The 17,782-nt window shown below is 45.4% G+C and overlaps 1 protein-coding gene across 1 annotated transcript in view; it reads left to right on the forward strand.

Annotated features, from left to right (window-relative positions):
- The window catches only part of ptprfa (protein tyrosine phosphatase receptor type Fa), a gene marked incomplete in the record, with an annotated part of 146,376 nt that overhangs the window by 84,471 nt on the left and 44,123 nt on the right, over positions 1-17,782 (forward strand). The window contains 4 exon segments of the mRNA XM_029707766.1: positions 841-1,282; positions 1,460-1,599; positions 4,207-4,304; positions 12,932-13,188. Of these exon segments, the coding sequence (XP_029563626.1) occupies positions 841-1,282; positions 1,460-1,599; positions 4,207-4,304; positions 12,932-13,188 (937 nt within the window).

Genomic DNA, 17,782 nt, shown 5'->3' on the forward strand with positions numbered 1-17,782 from the left:
TAGATAGCTGGCCACGAGACTCATTTACCAATCTGAAAAGAAATGCTGACATGGGCTAATTGAGTGGCTGCTGATGCACAACCTCATTTCAAAATTGCACCTTGTGTATTCTATTATTCTAACTCTCAACAGTCAGTTGAGACCCTGACTAAGTTGTTTTGATTGTTGTTGTTGTGAAATTGGTCCGCAGTCCTACAAAAGGGGGATATAGGGAATAGGGGGCCATTTCGGACACAGAAATCAGCAGGTCCTTATAGTTTACTGGTCCCCCATGGTCTTAATGGTTAGAGTAACAGCAGTAATTGTCCAGTATATTTACATTTTACAGTGGTAACTTATGGTAGTACTGAATAATACTGTAGTGGTAGTAATCATTTAAGTGTTCTGTGTCATTAATAAGTGTGTCCTTTGTCATTATTAAGTGTGTTCTATGTCATTATTAAGTGTGTTCTATGTCATTATTAAGTATTAAGTGTGTTCTGTATCATTATTTAGTGTGTTCTGTGTCATTATTAAGTGTGTCCTGTGTCATTATTTAGTGTGTTCTATGTCATTATTAAGTATTAAGTGTGTTCTGTGTCATTATTTAGTGTCTTCTGTGTCATTATTTAGTGTGTCCTGTGTCATTATTAAGTGTGTTCTATGTCATTATTTAGTGTGTCCTGTGTCATTATTACGTGTGTTCTATGTCATTATTATGTGTGTTGTATGCCATTATCATGTGAGTTGTATGTCATTATTTAGTGTGTTCTATGTCATTATTAAGTGTGTTCTATGTCATTATTAAGTGTGTTCCTTGTCATTATGCTAATGATCCTAATTCTTCTCTCTGCCCGTTAGTCCCAGGCAGGCCCACTATGATGATCAGTACCACCATTGGTAATACAGCCCTCATCCAGTGGCAACCACCGAAGGAGATGGTGGGTGAGCATGTTGGCTACCAGCTTCAGTACAAACGTATGGAGGAGGAGTCGTTCACTGTAAAGGACTTCAAGAAGACAGACGACCACTTCACCGTCACCGGCCTGCACAAGGGCGCCACGTACGTCTTCAAGCTCTGCGCCAAGAACCGGGCGGGCACCGGCGAGGAGTACGTGAAGGAGATTACGACGCCGGACGATGTGCCCAGTAGTTACCCCCAGAACCTGAGTGTCGTAGGCCTGACCACGACTACTACCAAGCTGGCCTGGGAGCCTCCGGCGCTGGCTGAGAGGAACGGGAGGATCGTCCAGTACGTGGTGGTGTACAGAGATATCAACAGCCAACAGAACCACACCAATAGGTATTATTAAGATTGTTCACGTTTTCCAGTCCCCTGTACAGTCTCCTGCCCTTTATAAAGTCTAGATGTTTTTTGTGGTATTTCATGTTCTGTAAGGAGTTCTGACGACACAAACACATTAAAATGCTTATTCTTATTAAAACACTAAAAACAATCTTATTGTTTCTATCTCAACAGCACGATAGAGACCCAGATGACCATCATGGGGCTGCAGCCTGATACCACCTATGACATCAGGGTCAGGGCTTTCACCAGCAAGGGAGCCGGACCCAACAGTCCTAGTATTCAGAGTAGGACCATGTCTACCTCCATGCCTGGTGAGAACTCACACACATACTCTGTTGCACCCCCCATTGCTTGAGTACACACATTATACACCAGGGATCATTGCATGTAAGTCCAAAGGTCGGGGGAACCGACCCACGCGCGCACACACACATCCAGATAGGGCATGATCGTGTCTACCTCCATGCCTCGTGAGCTCTGCTGATCTCAATAAATAGCCTCACACAGGTGCAGACACACCATACCCACATGTATATGTCGTGTCTTTGGCTATGCCGGATTAAGTGATATGACATGCTAACTTATAAAATTATTTCTCTGTAATTAATATTACCTGATTAAGCTAATCATGTAAATGTAATTAACTAGAAAGTCGGGGCACCACAGAAGAACGTTTATAGAGCTGTTATCCTCTGAATAAACTCTTAAAATACTTAGTAATATTTTACATCGATAGCAGTCAATCTTAACCCGTATGTTGTTTCAGTCTCATCATGAAAGTTGTAATTCTTGGTTATCTGCACGAACCCAGTCTTTACTAAAATCATCCATACATCAATTGTCTTAAAATCATTTATTTACTACACTAAGTAATTAACAGAAAACATACAAACAGCAACTATCGTCACCAAGGATTGGCATAGTAATGTGCCCTACTGGCTAACAAGCATGGCTGGTCTGTTAGACAATGGGTCATAAAACGGTAAGCTGAGAAGTTACACAGAGTTCATTAATATTAACAATTGACAATTGAAGGCTCACTCATTCGGGAACGTTTGCAATCAATATATATTTACGCTCATGTGTCGTCGGGATTCTTGTTGGAGAGTTTTGTTCTGATGGAGAGTTTGTCAGCGTTCTCTCTCTCGGTTAGAATGGATCTGTCAGAGCGACATTCATGAATGTCGTCATAGAATGGATGTGGTTGGTCTTCGCGTTCGATGATATAATTTACTTAGCTGCAGACTAATAATTAATATCAAAGACTTGTTCTTATTCTGTCGATATCGATAGTCTAAAAGTTAACCACGTGGTATGGTTCACTTTCAGTAGAGTACTTGGCTGGTCAAACCTATGAGCCAACTCGCAATGGAGTGTAGGCCTGGTCTCCAGAAATGTAAATCAGGGGGTCTTTTATAGTACCCAGAGAACAGGCTTGTCAAATGACGCCTGGTCCTGTATGTGTCCCTGGGGGCGTGCCTATGACTGAGCTAGACTTGGTTACAGAAATATAATTCTATCACATTAACATCAGTACATAGCATCTCAATGTATTACAAATAGCTTTATCCTTAATAATACATTGTATACACCCATGTGGATTCAGTCTCATCGCTGAGGCTATCATGTAGACCGTTTTAGGGTAATATGGCTATATTGTCTCTTCTGAGTATCACAAAATTGTACCAAGCGGATCAGTTCGTAGCTGGAGTCTTCATCAATCTTCCATATCTTCTCCAGAACACACATGTCGCTAGGTTCTCCAATTCTATGAGTTGGAAGAATTTCCTTTGTCTCTCTATGAAACATGTTGTAGTAGATTCTCCTCTTGGAATTTTTACAACCCTGGGTTGGGGGGGAAGGTAGGTTGGGTGATGGTACAAAGGGGAGGGGGTCAACTGTCCTTCCTGTACCCAAAGAGGCCAACGTCATGACACACAGATCCATGCAAACACACACACTCACTCACACACTCGCTCACTCACGCACGCACGCACACGCATGCACACACACACACACTCACATACATCTCACAAACACACACCCACACACACACTCACATACATCTCACAAACACACACACACACACACACACACACACATACACACACACACACACACACACATCCAGTCTCTCTGGCACAGACAGATCAGATGTTATGTGAGAGGAACATATGCGTAGCTGTGTGTGTGTGGAAGCTGGTGGCAACTGGACTAGATTGGCAGAACCAGTCCAGCATAACCAGTACAGCACAGAGGAGGTTGGTGGCAGCTTAATTGGTGAGGACGGGCTCATGGTAATGGCTGGAGTGGAATGAGTGAAATGGTATCAAAGCCATTCGCTCCATTCCGGCCATTTTATGAGCCGTCCTCCCTTCAGCAGCTTCCTGTGGTACAGCAGTACCAATACAGCAGAACCAGGAAACACTCCTTACATGTTATTAGGGTACATCAATACATGTTTATCCCCCTGCTGCTAGCTATTTATAGTCAAGCTTCACAGTGCCAGTTAGCACCTTCATGCTACTGTGTTTGTGTATGTCTGTTTGTGTGCTTGTGCGTGTGCTCGTGCGTGTGCGTGTGCTCGTGCGTGTGTGTGTCTATAGTAAAGTTGAATGTTGAGTAAAGCTCATGGGAGTAGCCTTGGTGTTAAAGTGTCAATGCAATAACATCCCTTAACTTTGACTTTTATAAAATAGAGAGATGTTTCATAAGCTGTTAGTCAGCTATCTTAAACCCTGTCTGCTACTACTATCTACTACTATTAATGTAGCACTGATCTTCCAGGATGCTCTAGGATTCCCCTAGCTGTCATTATATAGGAAGCACAGATGAAGTACAGGAAGTACAGCTCTTTTATAATTCATCCTCTGTGTGTGTCCCTTCTCTCCCCCTTTCTCCCTCCTCCAACTCCCCAGAGTTCACCAAAAACTTTGGTGTGAAAGCTGTGATGAAGACCTCTGTCCTGCTGACTTGGGAAGTGCCAGAAACCTACAAGTCTCAAGTGCCTTTCAAGGTAAGTCAGGAAGGCCATCTACAACCTGACAGGAGTCATTGTCTCACGTCAGATAGCGGGACTTTCATCTGTGCTGATTGTTGAGGGAGCAGTGGCAAAATTACCGTTCCATGGACATAAGGTGCTGTAGGAAATGGACATAAGGTGCTATAGGATATAGACATAAGGTGCTATAGGATATAGACATAAGGTGCTATAGGATATGTACATAAGGTGCTGTAGGATATGGACATAATGTGCTGTAGGATATGGACATAAGGTGCTATAGGATATAGACATAAGGTGCTATAGGATATGGACATAAGGTGCTATAGGATATGGACATAAGGTGCTATAGGATATGGACATAAGGTGCTGTAGGATATGGACATAAGGTGCTGTAGGATATAGACATAAGGTGCTATAGGATATGGACATAAGGTGCTGTAGGATGTGGACATAAGGTGCTATAGGATATAGACATAAGGTGCTGTAGGATATGGATATAAGGCGCTGTAGGATATGGACATAAGGTGCTATAGGATATGGACATAAGGTGCTGTAGGATATGTACATAAGGTGCTATAGGATATAGACATAAGGTGCTGTAGGATATGGATATAAGGTGCTGCAGGATATGGACATAAGGTGCTGTAGGATATGGACATAAGGTGCTGTAGGATATAGACATAAGGTGCTATAGGATATGGACATAAGGTGCTGTAGGATATGGACATAAGGTGCTATAGGATATAGACATAAGGTGCTGTAGGATATGCATATAAGGTGCTGTAGGATATGGACATAAGGTGCTGTAGGATATAGAATAAGGTGCTGTAGGATATGGACATAAGGTGCTGTAGGATATGGACATAAGCTGCTATAGGACATGGACATAAGGTGCTGTAGGATATGGACATAAGGTACTATAGGATATAGACATAAGGTGCTGTAGGATATGTATATATGGTGCTGTAGGATATGGACATAAGGTGCTATACGATATGGACATAAGGTGCTATAGGATATAGACATAAGGTGCTGTAGGATATGGACATAAGGTGCTGTAGGATATAGACATAAGGTGCTATAGGATATGGACATAAGGTGCTGTAGGATATGGACATAAGGTGCTATAGGATATAGACATAAGGTGCTGTAGGATATGGACATAAGGTGCTGTAGGATATAGACAAAAGGTGCTATAGGATATGGACATAAGGTGCTGTAGGATATGGACATAAGGTCCTATAGGATATGGACATAAGGTGCTGTAGGATATGGACATAAGGTGCTATAAGATATAGACATAAGGTGCTATAGGATATAGACATACGGTGCTGTAGGATATGGACATTATGTGCTGTAGGATATAGACATAAGGTGCTATAGGATATGGACATAAGGTGCTATAGGATATGGACATAAGGTGCTATAGGATATTGACATAAGGTGATGTAGGATATGGACATAAGGTGCTGTAGGATATGGACATAAGGTGCTGTAGGATATGGACATAAGGTGCTGTAGGATATGGACATAAGGTGCTGTAGGATATGGACATAAGGTGCTGTAGGATATGGACATAAGGTGCTGTAGGATATGGACATTATGTGCTGTAGGATATAGACATAAGGTGCTATAGGATATGGACATAAGGTGCTATAGGATATGGACATAAGGTGCTATAGGATATGGACATAAGGTGCTGTAGGATATGGACATTATGTGCTGTAGGATATAGACATAAGGTGCTATAGGATATGGACATAAGGTGCTATAGGATATGGACATAAGGTGCTATAGGATATGGACATAAGGTGCTGTAGGATATAGACATAAGGTGCTGTAGGATATGGATATAAGGTGCTGTAGGATATAGACATAAGGTGCTGTAGGATATAGACATAAGGTGCTATAGGATATGGACATAAGGTGCTATAGGATATAGACATAAGGTGCTATAGGATATGTACATAAGGTGCTGTAGGATATGGACATAAGGTGCTATAGGATATGGACATAAGGTGCTGTAGGATATGGACATAAGGTGCTATAGGATATAGACATAAGGTGCTGTAGGAAATGGACATAAGGTGCTTTAGGATATGGACATAAGGTGCTGTAGGATATGGACATAAGGTGCTGTAGGATATGGACATAAGGTGCTATAGGATTTTGACATAAGGTGCTGTAGGATATGGACATAAGGTGCTGTAGGATATATGGACATAAGGTGCTGTAGGATATGGACATAAGGTGCTGTAGGATATGGACATAAGGTGCTATAGGATATGGACATAAGGTGCTGTAGGATATGGACATAAGGTGCTATAGGATATAGACATAAGGTGCTGTAGGATATGGATATAAGGTGCTGTAGGATATGGACATAAGGTGCTATAGGATATAGACATAAGGTGCTATAGGATATAGACATAAGGTGCTGTAGGATATGTACATAAGGTGCTGTAGGATATGGACATAAGGTGCTGTAGGATATGGACATAAGGTGCTATAGGATATAGACATAAGCTGCTATAGGATATGTACATAAGGTGCTGTAGGATATGGACATAATGTGCTGTAGGATATGGACATAAGGTGCTATAGGATATAGACATAAGGTGCTATAGGATATGGACATAAGGTGCTATAGGATATGGACATAAGGTGCTATAGGATATGGACATAAGGCGCTGTAGGATATGGACATAAGGTGCTATAGGATATGGACATAAGGTGCTGTAGGATATGGACATAAGGTGCTATAGGATATAGACATAAGGTGCTGTAGGATATGGATATAAGGTGCTGCAGGATATGGACATAAGGTGCTGTAGGATATGGACATAAGGTGCTGTAGGATATAGACATAAGGTGCTATAGGATATGGACATAAGGTGCTATAGGATATAGACATAAGGTGCTGTAGGATATGCATATAAGGTGCTGTAGGATATGGACATAAGGTGCTGTAGGATATAGAATAAGGTGCTGTAGGATATGGACATAAGGTGCTGTAGGATATGGACATAAGGTGCTATAGGACATGGACATAAGGTGCTGTAGGATATGGACCATAAGGTACTATAGGATATAGACATAAGGTGCTGTAGGATATGTATATATGGTGCTGTAGGATATGGACATAAGGTGCTATACGATATGGACATAAGGTGCTATAGGATATAGACATAAGGTGCTGTAGGATATGGACATAAGGTGCTGTAGGATATAGACATAAGGTGCTATAGGATATGGACATAAGGTGCTGTAGGATATGGACATAAGGTGCTATAGGATATAGACATAAGGTGCTGTAGGATATGGACATAAGGTGCTGTAGGATATAGACAAAAGGTGCTATAGGATATGGACATAAGGTGCTGTAGGATATGGACATAAGGTCCTATAGGATATGGACATAAGGTGCTGTAGGATATGGACATAAGGTGCTATAAGATATAGACATAAGGTGCTATAGGATATAGACATACGGTGCTGTAGGATATGGACATTATGTGCTGTAGGATATAGACATAAGGTGCTATAGGATATGGACATAAGGTGCTATAGGATATGGACATAAGGTGCTATAGGATATTGACATAAGGTGCTGTAGGATATGGACATAAGGTGCTGTAGGATATGGACATAAGGTGCTGTAGGATATGGACATAAGGTGCTGTAGGATATGGACATAAGGTGCTGTAGGATATGGACATAAGGTGCTGTAGGATATGGACATAAGGTGCTGTAGGATATGGACATTATGTGCTGTAGGATATAGACCATAAGGTGCTATAGGATATGGACATAAGGTGCTATAGGATATGGACATAAGGTGCTATAGGATATGGACATAAGGTGCTGTAGGATATGGACATTATGTGCTGTAGGATATAGACATAAGGTGCTATAGGATATGGACATAAGGTGCTATAGGATATGGACATAAGGTGCTATAGGATATGGACATAAGGTGCTGTAGGATATAGACATAAGGTGCTGTAGGATATGGATATAAGGTGCTGTAGGATATAGACATAAGGTGCTGTAGGATATAGACATAAGGTGCTATAGGATATGGACATAAGGTGCTATAGGATATAGACATAAGGTGCTATAGGATATGTACATAAGGTGCTGTAGGATATGGACATAAGGTGCTATAGGATATGGACATAAGGTGCTGTAGGATATGGACATAAGGTGCTATAGGATATAGACATAAGGTGCTGTAGGAAATGGACATAAGGTGCTTTAGGATATGGACATAAGGTGCTGTAGGATATGGACATAAGGTGCTGTAGGATATGGACATAAGGTGCTATAGGATTTTGACATAAGGTGCTGTAGGATATGGACATAAGGTGCTGTAGGATATATGGACATAAGGTGCTGTAGGATATGGACATAAGGTGCTGTAGGATATGGACATAAGGTGCTGTAGGATATGGACATAAGGTGCTGTAGGATATGGACATAAGCTGCTGTAGGATATGGACATAAGGTGCTATAGGATATGGACATAAGGTGCTGTAGGATATGGACATAAGGTGCTATAGGATATAGACATAAGGTGCTGTAGGATATGGATATAAGGTGCTGTAGGATATAGACATAAGGTGCTGTAGGATATGGACATAAGGTGCTGTAGGATATAGACATAAGGTGCTATAGGATATGGACATAAGGTGCTGTAGGATATGGACATAAGGTGCTATAGGATATAGACATAAGGTGCTGTAGGATATGGATATAAGGTGCTGTAGGATATGGACATAAGGTGCTGTAGGATATAGAAGAAGGTGCTGTAGGATATGGACATAAGGTGCTGTAGGATATGGACATAAGGTGCTATAGGATATGGACATACGGTGCTGTAGAATATGGACATAAGGTACTATAGGATATAGACATAAGGTGCTGTAGGATATGGATATAAGGTGCTGTAGGATATGGACATAAGGTGCTATAGGATATGGACATAAGGTGCTATAGGATATAGACATAAGGTGCTGTAGGATATGGACATAAGGTGCTGTAGGATATAGACATAAGGTGCTATAGGATATGGACATTATGTGCTGTAGGATATAGACATAAGGTGCTATAGGATATGGACGTAAGGTGCTATAGGATATGGACATAAGGTGCTATAGGATTTTGACATAAGGTGCTGTAGGATATGGACATAAGGTGCTGTAGGATATATGGACATAAGGTGCTGTAGGATATGGACATAAGGTGCTATAGGATATGGACATAAGGTGCTATAGGATATGGACATAAGGTGCTGTAGGGTATGGACATAAGGTGCTGTAGGATATGGACATTATGTGCTGTAGGATATAGACATATGGTGCTATAGGATATGGACATAAGGTGCTATAGGATATGGACATAAGGTGCTATAGGATATGGACATAAGGTGCTGTAGGATATGGACATTATGTGCTGTAGGATATAGACATAAGGTGCTATAGGATATGGACATAAGGTGCTATAGGATATGGACATAAGGTGCTATAGGATATGGATGTAAGGTGCTGTAGGATATGGACATAAGGTGCTATAGGATATGGACATTATGTGCTGTAGGATATGGACATGAGGGGCTGTAGGATATGGACACAAGGTGCTGTAGGATATGGACATCAGGTGCTGTAGGATATGGACATAAGGTGCTATAGGATTTAGACATAAAATGCTGTAGGGTATGGACATAAGGTGCTATAGGATATAGACATAAGGTGCTATAGGATATTGGCATAAGGTGCTGTAGGATATGGACATAAGGTGCTGTAGGATATGGATATAAGGTGCTGTAGGATATAGACATAAGGTGCTGTAGGATATGGACATAAGGTGCTATAGGATATGGACATAAGGTGCTGTAGGATATAGACATAAGGTGCTATAGGATATGGATATAAGGTGCTATAGGATATAGACATAAGGTGCTGTAGGATATGGACATAAGGTGCTGTAGGATATGGACATAAGGTGCTGTAGGATATGGACATAAGGTGCTATAGGATATGGACATAAGGTGCTATAGGATATAGACATAAGATGCTGTAGGATATGGACATAAGGTGCTATAGGATATGGACATAAGGTGCTATAGGATATAGACATAAGGTGCTGTAGGATATGGACATAAGGGGCTGTAGGATATGGACATTATGTGTTGTAGGATATAGACATAAGGTGCTATAGGATATGGACATAAGGTGCTATAGGATATGGACATAAGGTGCTATAGGATATGGACATAAGGTGCTGTAGGATATAGACATAAGGTGCTGTAGGATATGGATATAAGGTGCTGTAGGATATAGACATAAGGTGCTGTAGGATATAGACATAAGGTGCTATAGGATATGGACATAAGGTGCTATAGGATATAGACATAAGGTGCTATAGGATATGTACATAAGGTGCTGTAGGATATGGACATAAGGTGCTATAGGATATGGACATAAGGTGCTATAGGATATGGACATAAGGTGCTGTAGGATATGGACATAAGGTGCTATAGGATATAGACATAAGGTGCTGTAGGAAATGGACATAAGGTGCTTTAGGATATGGACATAAGGTGCTATAGGATATGGACATAAGGTGCTGTAGGATATGGACATAAGGTGCTGTAGGATATGGACATAAGGTGCTATAGGATTTTGACATAAGGTGCTGTAGGATATGGACATAAGGTGCTGTAGGATATATGGACATAAGGTGCTGTAGGATATGGACATAAGGTGCTGTAGGATATGGACATAAGGTGCTGTAGGATATGGACATAGGGTGCTATAGGATATGGACATAAGGTGCTGTAGGATATGGACATAAGGTGCTATAGGATATAGACATAAGGTGCTGTAGGATATGGATATAACGTGCTGTAGGATATGGACATAAGGTGCTGTAGGATATGGACATAAGGTGCTGTAGGATATAGACATAAGGTGCTATAGGATATGGACATAAGGTGCTGTAGGATATGGACATAAGGTGCTATAGGATATAGACATAAGGTGCTGTAGGATATGGATATAAGGTGCTGTAGGGTATGGACATAAGGTGCTGTAGGATATAGAAGAAGGTGCTGTAGGATATGGACATAAGGTGCTGTAGGATATGGACATAAGGTGCTATAGGATATGGACATACGGTGCTGTAGAATATGGACATAAGGTACTATAGGATATAGACATAAGGTGCTGTAGGATATGGATATAAGGTGCTGTAGGATATGGACATAAGGTGCTATAGGATATGGACATAAGGTGCTATAGGATATGGACATAAGGTGCTGTAGGATATAGACATAAGGTGCTATAGGATATGGACATTATGTGCTGTAGGATATAGACATAAGGTGCTATAGGATATGGACGTAAGGTGCTATAGGATATGGACATAAGGTGCTATAGGATTTTGACATAAGGTGCTGTAGGATATGGACATAAGGTGCTGTAGGATATATGGACATAAGGTGCTGTAGGATATGGACATAAGGTGCTGTAGGATATGGACATAAGGTGCTGTAGGATATGGACATAAGGTGCTGTAGGATATGGACATAAGGTGCTGTAGGGTATGGACATAAGGGGCTGTAGGATATGGACATTATGTGCTGTAGGATATAGACATATGGTGCTATAGGATATGGACATAAGGTGCTATAGGATATGGACATAAGGTGCTATAGGATATGGACATAAGGTGCTGTAGGATATGGACATTATGTGCTGTAGGATATAGACATAAGGTGCTATAGGATATGGACATAAGGTGCTATAGGATATGGACATAAGGTGCTATAGGATATGGACGTAAGGTGCTATAGGATATGGATGTAAGGTGCTGTAGGATATGTACATAAGGTGCTGTAGGATATGGACATAAGGTGCTGTAGAAAGTAAAATTGTACTGCACTTCACTCTATCCATTCAACAAAGGACTATTGCTAGTGAATATGATAGAGACTTCATTGTATTCCTGACCTCTGTGATGACCAAGAGGTGTTCTGTGTGAAACTCATTGACCAGAGCACTCCCTGTTGGTTAGAATGTATACAACCAGAGGAGAGAGACAGAGAGAGAGAGAAAAAAAACAGTGAAGAACGAACGCCATTGTAAATATAACCTATAATTATGTGTATTTATTTTCCCTTTTGTACTTTAGCTATTTACACATCATTACAACACTATATATCGACTTAATATGACGTTTGAAATGTCTTTATTCTTTTGGAACTTTTGTGTTTATTTCACTTTTGTTTATTATCTATTTCACTTGCTTTGGCAATGTAATTTTCCCCCCCCAAAGCCAGTAAAACTCCTTGAATTGAAATTGAGAGAGAGAGAGAGTGTGGGTGGGTGTGTGCAGGTGGGTGGTTGGGTGGTAGTGGAGGCTGGTGGGAGGATGGACTCATTGTAATGGCTGAAATGGAATATTTGGAATGGAGTCATACATGTGGTTTCCATGTGTTTGATACCATTCCATTAATTCCATTCCAGCCATTACAATGATCCTGTCCTCCTATAGCTCCTCCCACCAGCCTCCACTGGTGTGTGTGTGTGTGTGTGTGTGTGTGTGTGTGTGTGACACTTCTTTCTGTGTCTATCTAGATCCTGTACAACCAGCAGAGTGTGGAGGTGCAGGGGAACCTGAAGAGGAAGCTGATCACGAGGCTGCAGCCAGACACAGATTACAGCTTTGTGTTGATGTCCAGAGGGAACAGTGCTGGGGGTTTACAGCAGCAGGTCTCCATCAGGACCGCCCCCGACCTGCTCAAGACCAAACCCATCCAATACCAACACCACCCAGAGGAGGGGGGCAAGCTCACCATCACCCTACCTAGAGTCCCCACCACCGCCCCTGTCAGGTCTGTTGTGTCTATCAACATCACCCTACCCAGAGTCCCCACCACCGCCCCTGTCAGGTCTGTTGTGTCTATCACCATCACCCTACCCAGAGTCCCCACCACCTCCCCTGTCAGGTCTGTTGTGTCTATCACCATCACCCTACCCAGAGTCCCCACCACCGCCCCTGTCAGGTCTGTTGTGTCTATCACCATCACCCTACCCAGAGTCCCCACCACCTCCCCTGTCAGGTCTGTTGTGTCTATCACCATCACCCTACCCAGAGTCCCCACCACTGCCCCTGTCAGGTCTGTTGTGTCTATCACCATCACCCTACCCAGAGTCCCCACCACCGCCCCTGTCAGGTCTGTTGTGTCTATCACCATCACCCTACCCAGAGTCCCCACCACCGCCCCTGTCAGGTCTGTTGTGTCTATCACCATCACCCTACCCAGAGTCCCCACCTCCTCCCCTGTCAGGTCTGTTGTGTCTATCACCATCACCCTACCCAGAGTCCCCACCACCTCCCCTGTCAGGTATGTTGTGTCTATCACCATCACCCTACCCAGAGTCCCCACCACCGCCCCTGTCAGGTCTGTTGTGTCTATCACCATCACCCTACCCAGAGTCCCCACCACCGCCCCTGTCAGGTCTGTTGTGTCTATCACCATCACCCTACCCAGAGTCCCCACCACCGCCCCTGTCAGGTCTGTTGTGTCTATCACCATCACCCTACCCAGAGTCCCCACCACCTCCCCTGTCAGGTATGTTGTGTCTATCACCATCACCCTACCCAGAGTCCCCACCACCGCCCCTGTCAGGTCTGTTGTGTCTATCACCATCACCCTACCCAGAGTCCCCACCACCTCCCCTGTCAGGTCTGTTGTGTCTATCACCATCACCCTACCCAGAGTCCCCACCACCTCCCCTGTCAGGTCTGTTGTGTCTATCACCATCACCCTACCCAGAGTCCCCACCTCCTCCCCTGTCAGGTCTGTTGTGTCTATCACCATCACCCTACCCAGAGTCCCCACCACCTCCCCTGTCAGGTATGTTGTGTCTATCACCATCACCCTACCCAGAGTCCCAACCACCGCCCCTGTCAGGTCTGTTGTGTCTATCACCATCACCCTACCCAGAGTCCCCACCACCGCCCCTGTCAGGTCTGTTGTGTCTATCACCATCATCATCATCAGTGTCTCTGTTACAACTAGGGCTATCACCACCTTCCTTCCTGGTCAATGCTGGTGTGTGTGTGTGTGTGTGTGTGCGTGTGCGTGTGTGTGTGTAAAGGCATGGTTATAATTGTTTTAGCTAAATCACTGTCAGCTGCTGAGTCACCATTCCTCTAACATTGGACCTGGGGCGATTGTTCCTTAGTCTTCAGTCCACTGAATACAACGGGGCTTTCTCTGAATACAACGGGGCTTTCTCAATCCCTATAGCTATTAGTATCATTTATTAGTGCTACTGCAAGTATACACCCTCATCCTGTACTCACTATCGTTGCATACAACAACATGAATACTCCACCACTATACCAGCTATCTCCTTAAAAACAGCAGGGATAGACAAGGCTTTGTGAAGTGTTGCTATTGTATGTTGTCTGGGTGGATGTTGTGCTACGTCATCCGTTCAGCTCTGTGTCTGCAGGCCATATCTCAGAGCCAAAAGGAATACCCCGCACTTTGTAAGGAGCTGAGAGAGGATTTAGACAGAGAGGATGACGCGCAGCAGAGTTTTGAAAGGCTGAGCTGGCTGGACTTTAGGGGAAGTCTTTCCCCACCAGACACACAGAAAACAACATGGCCTTTAATGTTAATGCTAAATCAATAGCCTCAGACGCGCACGAGGAGACACACACACACACACACACAAGCTGGGTCTGCCGGGGCTGTCTAGATGGAGAACAACTCCTTTGCCTTTATATCCATCCTTGTCTGCTACACAGTTTCACATTTCTTCTCAGTGGTAGAGCTGTAGAGAAAACACTGTTAGGGCTGTAGTCTGGCCTTGTCCCAGATTTGCCTGCAATAATTACCAGTGAAAACTCAAAAATAGCCTTTATCTGTAAAAATCTCTGCTATTAAGAATAGCTATGTTTACAGTGGCTCTCTGCTACTCTCCCAATACAGCTGTAACGGCTGTCGTCTGAAGAAGTGGACCAAGGTGCAGCGGAGTTAGTGTTCATTATCAGAATTTAATATAAACAACATGAACACTATACAAAACAAGAAACGAGTAAACCGACAGCAAACAGTCCTGTCTGGTACAAAACACTGACAGAAACAATTACCCACAAACCCAAAGGAAAAACATGCTCCTTATGTGTGACTCCCAATCAGCAGCAACGAGCTTCAGCTGTGCCTGATTGGGAGCCACACACACGGCCCAAAACAAAGAAATACAAAAACATAGAAAAGGAATATAGAACGCCCACCCAATGTAACACCCTGGCCTAACCAAAATAAAGAACAAAAACCCCTCTCTATGGCCAGGGCGTTACAGTACCCCCCCCCCCAAAGGTGCGGACTCCGGCCGCAAAACCTGACTCTGAAGTGGAGGGTCCGGGTGGGCCTTCTTACGGCGGCGGCTCAGGTGCGGGACGTGGCCTCTGCTCCACCCTTGACGTCGCCCTCTTCGGTGGCGCACCTGGCCGCGCCGAAGGTCTGGTGGGCGACACTGACTGCGCCCGGCTGGCGGCCGGCGATGGTTGCGCCCGGCTGGCGGGCGGCGATGGTTGCGCCCGGCTGGCGGGCGGCGATGGTTGCGCCCGGCTGGCGGGCGGCGATGGTTGCGCCCGGCTGGCGGGCGGCGATGGTTGCGCCTGGCTGGCGGGCGACCCTTGTTGCGCCCGGCTGGCGGGCGACCCTGGCTGCGCCCGGCTGGCGGGCGGCGATGGTTGCGCCTGGCTGGTGGGCGACCCTGGCTGCTCTGACGGCACTGACCCAGGATTCACCAGGCTGGGGAGACATGACAGAGGCCTGGCCCTAGGCGTAGGCACAGGACTCACCGGGCTGGCGGGCCTCCCTGGCCACTCTGGCAGTTCGGGGCAGTCTGGCCACTCCGGCAGTTCGGGGCAGTCTGGCCACTCCGGCAGTTCGGGGCAGTCTGGCCACTCCGGCAGTTCGGGGCAGTCTGGCCACTCCGGCAGTTCGGGGCAGTCTGGCCACTCCGGCAGTTCGGGGCAGTCTGGCCACTCCGGCAGTTCGGGGCAGTCTGGCCACTCCGGCAGTTCGGGGCAGTCTGGCCACTCCGGCAGTTCGGGGCAGTCTGGCCACTCCGGCAGTTCGGGGCAGTCTGGCCACTCCGGCAGTTCGGGGCAGTCTGGCCACTCCGGCAGTTCAGCGCAGTCTGGCCACTCCGGCAGTTCAGCGCAGTCTGGCCACTCCGGCAGTTCAGCGCAGTCTGGCCACTCCGGCAGTTCAGCGCAGTCTGGCCACTCCGGCAGTTCAGCGCAGTCTGACCTCTCTGGCGACTGTTGACTGGCGGGCAGCTCTGACGACTGTTGACTGGCGGGCAGCTCCGACGACTGTTGACTGGCGGGCAGCTCCGACGACTGTTGACTGGCGGGCAGCTCCGACGACTGTTGACTGGCGGGCAGCTCCGACGACTGTTGACTGGCGGGCAGCTCCGACGACTGTTGACTGGCGGGCAGCTCTGACGACTGCTGACTGGCAGGGCTGGGGACACGCACCTTGGGCTTGGTGCGGGGAGCAGGGACGGGCCGGACAGGACTGGGGACATGCACTGTGGACTTGGTGCGGGGAGCAGGGACGGGCCAGACAGGACTGTGAACACGCACTGGTGAACTGAAGCGTGGAGCCGGTTTTGCCACTCGTCCTGGCTGGATGCCCTTCCTAGCACGGCATGTGCTGGGCATGTCCACCGGACGCACCGGGCTGTGCGGACGCACTGGCGACACAGCGCGCAACTCCGCCTCCCATGGCTCCTCCTCCAGATCTTCCTTCAGCAGGTCCTCAATAAACCACCTCATCTGCGTCTCCTCCTCTGCCGTCATCCCCCACGAGAGCAGTGGTCTGGGCTCCTCCTCTGCCCTTCCAGACCACCCCATTAGCCCCCCCCAAAAATTTTCTTGGGGGTGTCTTCCGGGCTTCCTCGACTGACGCCAGCGACCCCGTCTGCTGGCCGGCGTCTCCTCCATTGACCGGACCTCCCTCTTCCGCTGCTTGGTCCCTTGGTGGTGGGTAATTCTGTAACGGCTGTCGTCTGAAGAAGTGGACCAAGGTGCAGCGGAGTTAGTGTTCATTATCAGAATTTAATATAAACAACATGAACACTATACAAAACAAGAAACGAGTAAACCGACAGCAAACAGTCCTGTCTGGTACAAAACACTGACAGAAACAATTACCCACAAACCCAAAGGAAAAACATGCTCCTTATGTGTGACTCCCAATCAGCAGCAACGAGCTTCAGCTGTGCCTGATTGGGAGCCACACACACGGCCCAAAACAAAGAAATACAAAAACATAGAAAAAGGAATATAGAACGCCCACCCAATGTAACACCCTGGCCTAACCAAAATAAAGAACAAAAACCCCTCTCTATGGCCAGGGCGTTACAACAGCAGAAAGCCATTTCTTCAAGATTTTA

Source organism: Salmo trutta, chromosome 22, assembly GCF_901001165.1.
Source record: "Salmo trutta chromosome 22, fSalTru1.1, whole genome shotgun sequence".
Taxonomy (NCBI): Eukaryota; Metazoa; Chordata; class Actinopteri; order Salmoniformes; family Salmonidae; genus Salmo; species Salmo trutta.